The 10,026-nt window shown below is 31.8% G+C and overlaps 1 protein-coding gene across 1 annotated transcript in view; it reads left to right on the top strand.

Moving 5' to 3' along the window:
* Nucleotides 1-1,077: 1,077 nt before the first annotated feature.
* LOC143229832 (mitogen-activated protein kinase kinase kinase 11-like) overlaps nt 1,078-10,026 on the top strand; it is a 75,432-nt gene continuing 66,483 nt past the window's right edge. The window contains exon 1 of the mRNA XM_076462653.1: nt 1,078-2,116. Within this exon, the coding sequence (XP_076318768.1) occupies nt 1,429-2,116 (688 nt within the window). The 5' untranslated portion in view covers nt 1,078-1,428. The remainder of the gene's footprint in view (nt 2,117-10,026) is intronic.

Here is a 10,026-nt window from a genome sequence, read left to right as displayed (position 1 = left end):
AGTTCAGGTGTTTCAAAACTCATTTACCTGCCGGGTCAATAAACTTCAGCTAATTAAAAGCGATACACAGCGTAGAAAAATCTACAAGCTCACAAATAAGTTGGTAAACAAAAATTATAAATAACAATAATATCATACGAACGCTACCAACTTTCCTGTTTAATTAATACGACGATGACAGAACATAGTTATAACCAGATTTGAATAATTTGTTTAACCAATAGATGGCAACCCAGTATGTTTCAAGAACTGGTAACAGTGAGAACATTTAAGTTTACGATTATATTTAGATAATATTTACGATTAAAAAATTATATACTTTATAATTTGATATCTTAAGAGACCTCTTTTATATTTTTATCAAAGAACATAGTGTTTCGTGTATGATTTTAACATTTAGTAGCAAAAATATGTAAATAACGTAAAAGGTTTATTGACTTTATAGAAGTTCAATTATCTCTTAACATGAAGGTACTGCCTTAATGATATAACATACAATTTTGATAAAATATTTTCTTTATAAAACATCATCAGAGATTTATTAACGATTACGAATTTGGTATTGAAGCAATGTCAACTCAAGCAATAAAAGTATAAACTAGTAAAAATAACGGGATTATTTTCAGTATTTCAAAAATATTTACAAGCCGATCTTCGTAAGTAATTTATAAAATAATATTTTAATTCAATGTTTAAATTAATTTCAATAATATTTCAAGCAAATTTGTAATAACTTTCCTTTATTTTTTAGAATTTTGATAACTAAATTAAAGGTGTTATATTTTTATATTGTTGTAGCCAATTATTAAAATGTATATGATTTTACCATATAGTTAAATTTAGACTAACCAGTAGAAATAATATATAACAATAAATTAATTCTTTAAATTTGGATTTTATTTATCTACATACTGTTTAACGAGGCTTTTCGCCTGTAATTAAATTTTGAAGTATTATTCCCGAGTAAAGGTGATAATAACGGGTCTTAATTAAACAGTTCACAAGGGGCGTTGAAATGTAAGCTACATCTAACGTGACGTCATTGGTGGCTCCGCCTTCTGTCCTTCTGGCAGATTACAACTAAGTGGTGGTGAGCGAGTGCTTTTCAATGGTGGTTTGTTACATTGCGGTACAGCGGTAGATAGGCCTACGCATCATACAGATGAAGCGAGGTAATTTTCGAAAGTATAACACTAATATTGAAACTTTAAAATGGCTAAGAAGTGTATAAAACGAGCAAATTCATCAAATAAGCTACGTCATATAGGCATTTCTATTCCAGTAATTTTGCTAATAACCATGTAAATGAGTTGCCCTCGTAGGCCTTTTACTAGCCTTCAGGCTAAAACAACAGACAGGGAGAGGGCCTCTCACCGGTTTGAGACAACAAAAATAGGTCCTGGGGAATTTATCCCAACATTTTGACGAATGCCTAGTGCAGTTCTCCTGTCCATGGAACCCTTTCAGGTTGGTTTGCGAAACGAAAATGGCCGTGATGAAGATCGGCTGTGGACAGCCCTCTACGACTACGATGCGGCAGGTGAGGACGAACTATCATTGCGTCGGGGAGAACAGGTGGAAGTGCTCTCCAAAGATGCTAAAATATCAGGGGACGAGGGATGGTGGACAGGAAAAATTGGCGAAAAGGTTGGGATTTTTCCTAGCAATTTCGTGACACAGTGCGTAGGAAATTCTAATCGACCATTTGAAATAAAGTTTTCTGAATTAGAACTAGAAGAAGTAATTGGTGTTGGGGGTTTTGGGAAGGTATACAGAGGATTCTGGAAAAGTGAAGAAGTTGCAGTGAAAGCTGCTCGCCAAGACCCAGATGAAGATATCAGTGCTACAGCACAGAGTGTAAGACAAGAAGCTAAAATCTATTGGCTCTTAAATCATCCAAACATTGTTACACTGAAAGGTGTTTGCCTCGAAGAACCCAACTTGTGTTTAGTAATGGAATATTCAAGAGGTGGACCTCTGAATCGTGTACTTAGTGGACGCACAATTCCTCCAGATGTTTTAGTTGGTTGGGCAATACAGATAGCTCGGGGAATGAACTACTTACATTCTGAGGGTCCAATTTCACTTATTCATCGAGACTTAAAATCAAGTAATGGTAAGAAAGTTACAAAATCATGTAATACATTAAGTTATGTATATATTTGAATAGCTGTTGGTTGTGATTTTTCTGCAAGGCATTAAATATAGAGAAGAGTTGATTGAAGATAGATTTGATAGCTGTTGTTTACTGAAGATCAGATTTTATAATTAAGCTGTATGAATCTGAGAATAGTTAAAAGTGTCTAGTAAAATCATTGAAATTTACTTAATCAAAAATGTCGTGTAAAGGGTGTCATTTTATATAAAACAAGGGATGTGTTGGTCCATCTCGGTTATCTTATCCAAAAAACTTTAAAGTAAAACACTTAAAGCTTGCCTTCAGATATTCATCAAACTCCCTTAAATTAGCTGCATCCATTGCATCCGAAGCCTACCAATTCAAAAGACCAACCACCCTTTTAGGAAAGTAAAGCTTTTTTGAAGATGGCTGCTACCCTGTTAAAATTTATATTTGTGCCCCTTTAGTCATACAATTCTCACCTCAGTGAGACATCTCCTCTTTTTTTTTCTACCCAAGAGAAAGCAATGTCAGATATCTTAATCAGTCTTGCTATGAGAATCTTTCTATCCCAAGTATCATCACAGCCCTCCTCTGAATTTAAAACTGAACACATTACTCAAGTGTGACCCACACAATAGAGATTTTCATTCAGTATTGATATAGCCTAAAATCCTATTTGTCCTACCACTAACATCAACAAATAATAAATGCATAATGTGAATATTCATTCAGTTATGCGTGTGCTAATGGAAAACAGTTGAGGTGGACTGCATTCTCCTGAAGAAGAATAGTGAACTATTCAAAAACACTTGTTTTAGGTATAGTGTGAAAACCATTACAAGTTTGGTGTGCGATCCTGTGTGCTAATTTCAGTAGTACTGTTAGTGTATTAATGCTGGCATATCAACACATCTTCAGTGAAGTTTTAGTCCTGGCTTAGTGACATGTTTGAATGTTAGTTGTGTTGCAAGTTGACACCTTATTATGTATACCAAACTGTTCAGAAATGTAGATATTTTCACACTGTGGGAGTTGAGAAACTTGAAACTTAACAGTAGCCAATGTGAAAAAAACATAATCAGTGTGTTAGGATCGTCCCATTCAGTCTTCGAATTATCGCAGAAATCACCTACATATAAATCTAGTGTTTCACTTCCAAAAAGGTAAATAACAAACTTGCATTTATATTCAAACTGACATCAACTTGGCCAGGTGGTTAAAGTACTTCACTCACAATCTGAAGGTTGCAGGTTCAAATCCCTGTCCCACCAAAATGTGCTCCCCCTTTCAGCCATGAAGGTGTAATAATGTTACAGTCAATCCCACTGTTTGTTGGTAAAAGAGTAATCCAAGAGTTAGCAGTGGGTGGTGATGACTAGCTTGTCTTCACTCTAGTCCTTTATTGCTAAATTAGGGATAGCAAGCTCAGATAGCCCTCATGTAGCTGTGCGTGAAATGCAAACAAACTGATACCACCTAAGACACCTGGTAAACCTTTTCATAAGTGTAATAGATAAGTATTTTGTAACAAACGTTAACTGAATATTTATTATTTTCAATGATTTCATCCCACCATTCAAGTGGTTCTTTTATGAAAGTGAAGTGACAGATACCATTTAATAGTATCAAAACCACCCATTTTATGTGTGTGTGTATATTATTAAAAATCTCATTATTCTATTTTATAATACCACCACCAGTAGAATGTTTCTAGTCTTATTTTATTCATCATAATATGTTACTGTTCGGTTTCATTAAAGGTTCATTGGTATCCTTAACTCTTTTTTTTTTTTAAACGGTGTTTGCAGGCATAAATAACTCAAGTTGTATTTGCTGGTTCATTACATTTTCAAAAGATAACAAGTGACCAGTTGATACACTTACATTATTGTGTTTTCAACCTTTTAAGGTACTTGTCTTCTCTTAAACTTCAATATCATTGCTGGTTTTAGTATATTTGAAGGCATATTAATCCATAGGTCATTTATAAAAGTAATGCTACCTTAAGTGGTGTCCATGTCCTTAGCTAGTGTCCTCTAGTTTAGTTAAATGTTTGGATTCCAAACATGTAAAAGACATGCATAGTCGTTTGTAATCTTTACCATTCTTGACCTACAGATAAGACAGATTTTTACTGGTGATTCACATGTCCATAAATGTATTGTTAATTTTTTGTAGTACTTTAATTAGTTTTTGTTTACCTGTTCCATATGTGGATAACCTGATAAGAAATGGCAGCTCAACCAAAATATTCTTGCATAAACTACTCAAAGGCAATACAGTCTTTATGTCACCAAGATATCTGTTAAATCAGTGATGTTTAATGTGTGAAAATAATGACAAAAGCCACCTGTTCTATTGTTATGTTACGTATACTTTTTGACAATCCTATCTAAACAACTCTCAGTTAGTTGCTTTATTACTAATGAAAACTAGGTAAATATCATTATTTTTCAAGTGAAGTCTGTTAAAGGTAAACAGATTATTACACAGCTCTGTTTTGTAAAATTTCTTTCATACCTCTTCTAGTCATTCATTTCAATATTCTCCACACAACTTTATAAATATCTTCATCAGTGACTAGCTGTTCTGTTTACAGTGTTTTAAACGGGTATTCTCTTTAGATCTAGCTACTTAATAATTACATTTTAATATCCAAAAATTCCAGACTTATTCTTCATGTGTGCTTCATCACAAACATGTCTGTCACTGTTTCTAACTTCTTAACTTTCAGCCACAAAAGCTTTTGGAATACTTTTCCTTGTGTGTGTTTTAACAGCTAGGGTCCTGAACATGTTGAATAGACTACCACAGTAAGTTGTTCAACAACTTTGAACAAAGCATCTTCACTTCTAGTTTCTGCGTGCTTCATAGAAGATAAGTAATATTAACCATACTTTCTCTGAGAAAATTATGAATCCTCTGATAGTAATCTGTTTCTGCATTTTGTTCTGTGTGTGTATCCATTTAGTCATAGGGAGACCAAAAGTGCCAACATTACTAAAGTGTGTTATCTCTTGAAGAGTGTAATAGTTATGTTTTAAATGCTAGTTATTTTATTTTACTACAGTACAGTTTTCAGGAAATAGTTTTGTGTTTTGAGTAATTGTGCTCTCTTTTCTCAGCACGAGTGTTCAGGTCATACAAGATGTAGATCCATTCAGTACTTTCACATACCTATTTATAGTACATTGTTTTACATTTTTCAATATTGAAACACATTTATTAAGTTTTTGCCAACTCAGTATTGCTTCCCAGTTCATATTTTCTTATTAATCATTATACACATAACTGACTTTCTCTGGTGGAGGTTTTACACTGTTGGTATAAGCACATTTGCTAATATTAATACCAGTGCTATCCAGGTAGATCATGTGCTGTTTAGTTTACTATTTAGTAGGTGGTACAGTGTCTCTCCACATGTATTAGTATTGTGTTTTTCAATAAATTCTTACTGTTAAACTCAATAAGTTGATAGAACCATATGTCTGTATTTATATTGGTGTGTGATTTTGGATAAATTCCTACTTTTACTCTCAGTAAGTAGGTTGAACAGTGCCTCTACATGCACACTGGTGTCACACAGTAAATAAGTAGGTTGAACAGTGCCTCTGCATGCACATGGTGTTGCATGTTTTTGATAAACTTGTACTGTTAAACTCGATCATTAAGTGGAACAGTGCCTCTACATTTACATTGGTGTCTTAATTTTTTGTATAAATTCAAACTGTTTCTTCACTTACTAAGTGAAACAGTGCCTCTATATTTACATGGGTGACTTATGTTTTTGTACAAATTCCTACTGTTACACTCACTAATCAGTAAATGGTAAAATAATGTCTTTACATTGGTATCAAGTTTTTAAATAAATTTGTATTGTTATACTAATTAATTAGTTGGTGGAACAATGCCTCCATATGTAGGTCACTATCACATGATTTAGAATAAACTTTTATAGTATTTATAGTAAGCTGAAAGTTGATATATACACATTTTAAAATGTACAGTCCACACTGTGTCCTACATAGGTTAGCTACAAATTATCTCTGCTGGTAGTTTATGAAAGAGTGCACATTCATGCCCTCTAGAGGCCACATGTCTGAACAGTGATTGATTGTTCTGAGAAGAGATAAGCAAATTATGGTGGCAGTCTCAGTAATTGCATGTTTGTATAGCCTAATTATGTGTATGACATATTGAAAACCAATAAGATTTTAATTTTCTTGGGGAAAATATTTGTTTTGGCCTTAATTTTAATTTTGATAATATATTTTTAATGGAACACATGTTTGCTGTACCTGCTGTCACATGTAGATTAATGAACTGATTTCAAAAGTTTATTACTGATAGATTAGAGCTAATTGCTATATTCTTTAAAGTATTTTTTAGAACCTATAACTAGGAATATTGATTTGGAAACCCCTGTTAAAGGTATGTGATAAAGGATTGCGAGTGACTTGAATGTTTACATTCTTTCAAATAGTGAGTATTGTAATTGTCTCAAGACCAGACTTAAAAATTTTAATAATATACAGAAATTGATGTGAAATGTGTTTCTAGCATTCATTGAAACCATATTAGTCAGGTCAGAAAACTGTAGTTTTGTTATTTGGGTTGAACCTGAGGACTGGCTTTAGTAAGATATTTATTGTTTATGAACCAAACTATTGAAGTTTAACATGTTAAAGCAGAATGCAGGTAAAGAAACTCCTAGCATATGTTCAGGGTGTTCAGAGACAGTAGTCTTTTTCATATAGTAATGCAATAATGAAGGAGCAGGTAAAGGCAAACTGGAGCAATAATACAAACCAATATGAATAACACAGCTCAAAATTTTCTATGGAATAAGTGCAGATCGTAACGTAAACCAAAATATTGACAACTTGACACATTTTGATGTGTTTATTTCATTTAAATTCAAGTGCCTGAAAATTCTCTTTGTTGCCAGTTGAATTAAGTTGAGTTGTAAAACTGGCCTATAGTTTTTTTCATATTGTATATAAACCTTGATTTTAAACTTTGTTGCAAGTTGAATTTTTAATTGTAGCAACATGATTAAAATGGTCACTGAAAATTAGGGTGTACGTGTCTTGTTCAGTACTGTAATGCAAATAATACGAATGTTGCCTGTGAAACTAGTGAAGTGGTGCCAATATGCGTGTTAAGTAACGTTAATATTTCTTTTTTGACAATGTTTAGGGTACTTGTAGAGTAAATGACCCAGAAATATGGAATTTATTGTCATGTTGGTTGAACAAAACAGTTAAAAAAATGAATGAAAATAAATTGTAGAGCTAAGCTTGAATATTTAAAGACGACAAAAACAATTTCTGGAAGAAAAATATTATCTTGCACTTGTGAGTTACTTTTTCAGTTTTTGTTTCTATTTGGACCTGCTCTGAATTTGTTTTAGGCCTAATACTCGTTAAGTTTTTACATTACATCAGTAGGTTTTATGTAACAGTATGTGTAATGTAGAAAATGTTTTTGATTTTAGAAATTGAAACCAAACATTTAATTGTGGTTATTACATAATTATTCATTAACTTGAACAGATTGTTTTGTTTTTTAAGGATGAGTTTCTTATTTATAACTATTAGTCAGTATTGTTATTTTCACTTTGTTCGTGCAGTACAATACATTATTTGTGAGAGAAGTGTTAACTGTTTCAAAATAAATTGAGGTGTGATGCTGTAGAATCATGTTTGAAATTGTGTTGGATCCATAAAGCGTGTATATACATAATTAATATTACCAAAAAAAGTCAGTAATTGTTAACTTTTATGCTGAAGGTTTTATACTGTAAGACTTTTAGTTTCTGAAGATTTTGAGATAGGTGATTCTTAATGCAATACTGATTAGTTAAAAACAACAACAAATGTTTGTATGATGCATTACATGACATGATGTTATTGAGACTTATATTGAATAATCTGTGTTTCTGCATGTGATTCTGAATTTGAAACAAATCTCAAGTTAGTGATTAGCTAATTTTGATATTTATGTATATTTAGTAAATATTGTAGCCCATGATTTTGTAATTTTGTTGCAGTTGTACATTTAATAGTAGTCATTGTCAGGTTTTTCATGTTTACTAATTTCAGTTGTGTAAGTTTTGAAATTGTAGAACTGGAATATTGAATTAATTTATTTGTTTTTGTTACTTACAGCATTTTAGCTCCAAAGTGATCAAAACATGTATATCAATAAGTTTGGAGTATATCATTTGAGATTGTTCATTATCTGTTTACTACAAATAACATAACTTACCAAAACATTTGGTTTCATTTGTAGTAGTAAAATGCTATAAACTTATAATACTTCATTTAGGAATATTCCTGGTTTAAGATAATGGGTTGAGATAATGCTTTAGCACAATATCTTGACTTAATCAAAAAACTAATCAAAATCATCCTTAGATAATTTAAAGTCCTCATTATATGCTGATTTTTCAGTTTTATATTGGAAAAAGTTTTATAATTGCTACTTGGAAAGATTAAACTTTTGTTATTTTCACACATCTTTGAAATTGGAACACTTCAAAAATGTACGTTACCAGGTTTGTACAACATTTTTTTTGAGAACCTTAATTATTTTTCTCTTATAAAACCAAGACCTAGGGTTTATAGCATTGATCCTATTATTTATGGTTATGTACGTTTCGCTACAATGAAATGTGGTATTAAAACTTTACAAGACTTGAAAGGAATACTTGTTTCCAAATGGTAGTTTATTAAGCACAGAATAATTAAAGGACATTTGAAAAGGACATGCTTGTTTTGTTAGATGAAATATAATGTTTTTTCAAAAGAAAAGGCAGAGACTTTTGTGTGATTTTTGATGAAATTCTGAAGCACTCCACTGAGATTGAGATGTTGGAAACATAGAGTTCTTTGCTGTAATTAAAAGTAATTTTGAATTAAAGAACCAGAAATGTATTGTATGTTTAAGACCATAGTAAGGCCTTTTCTAGAGTATTATATATACAGTTATGGCCCCCCTTACTGTTAGAAAGACGTCAACATGATAAATATGTAAGTGAAAAGATGACTAGTTGATTGGTGCCTGTTTTGAGTTGTTTCAAATATGAGGATGTCTCTAAGGCTTGGAGAAGACTTGGTTGTTCAGAGTTGATAGGGGTTTGGATAGTGTCGCTGTGGATGGTTTGTTTCAATGATACAATTAAGAAGTTGGAGATATGAACAGCAAAGGTAACAATATATTCTCAAGATGGTTGGTATGGGTATTAAAACTTTAATTAAAATAAAACACAGAACAATGTTTTGACTTTAAGTCATTTTCAGGTTAACAAAGAGAGTTTCTGTACTTTATTTTAATTAAAGTTTTAATACCCATACCAGTAATCTTGAAAATGGATTTTTATTTCAAGTGGGTATATTGTCATCATGAAACAAGGGTAATAGTTTTAAGCCTAGGAAAGCTAAATGTAGATTTTCCCTTTGACAGAAATTTGAATTTTGGTAAACTGGTAGAATGTTTTATGTGATGGTGTTTGCATTATTCTTTTAAATTATCTTAAAATTCTTTTGGATAAGTATATGGATAGAGAGAAGCTAGTTATATTTTTGTTTATGTATTTGTGAATGAAGGGTGACCTCAACTGGCCAAGGTGTATTTGAATTATAGTTTGAAAGATATTTGTTTACTAGGTTCTATTAAGATACGAATAGAATGTTTTTAAATTATGTTTGTATGTGCTTGAATATAGACTTTAAAGACAAAGTCGGTTATTTTATATGTTAATATGAGGTGATCTTATTTGATTCAAACACTGACATTTACTGTGAGAAATATATGATAATAAAAATTTAGCTACCATAAACACCCACATGACTGTATTAGAGGTTAGTCTTTTCTTAAAAATCAATAAACACCCACATGAC

Source organism: Tachypleus tridentatus, chromosome 1 (genome assembly GCF_004210375.1).
Source record: "Tachypleus tridentatus isolate NWPU-2018 chromosome 1, ASM421037v1, whole genome shotgun sequence".
Classification (NCBI taxonomy): Eukaryota; Metazoa; Arthropoda; class Merostomata; order Xiphosura; family Limulidae; genus Tachypleus; species Tachypleus tridentatus.
This window is presented reverse-complemented; position numbering and strand designations above follow the sequence as displayed.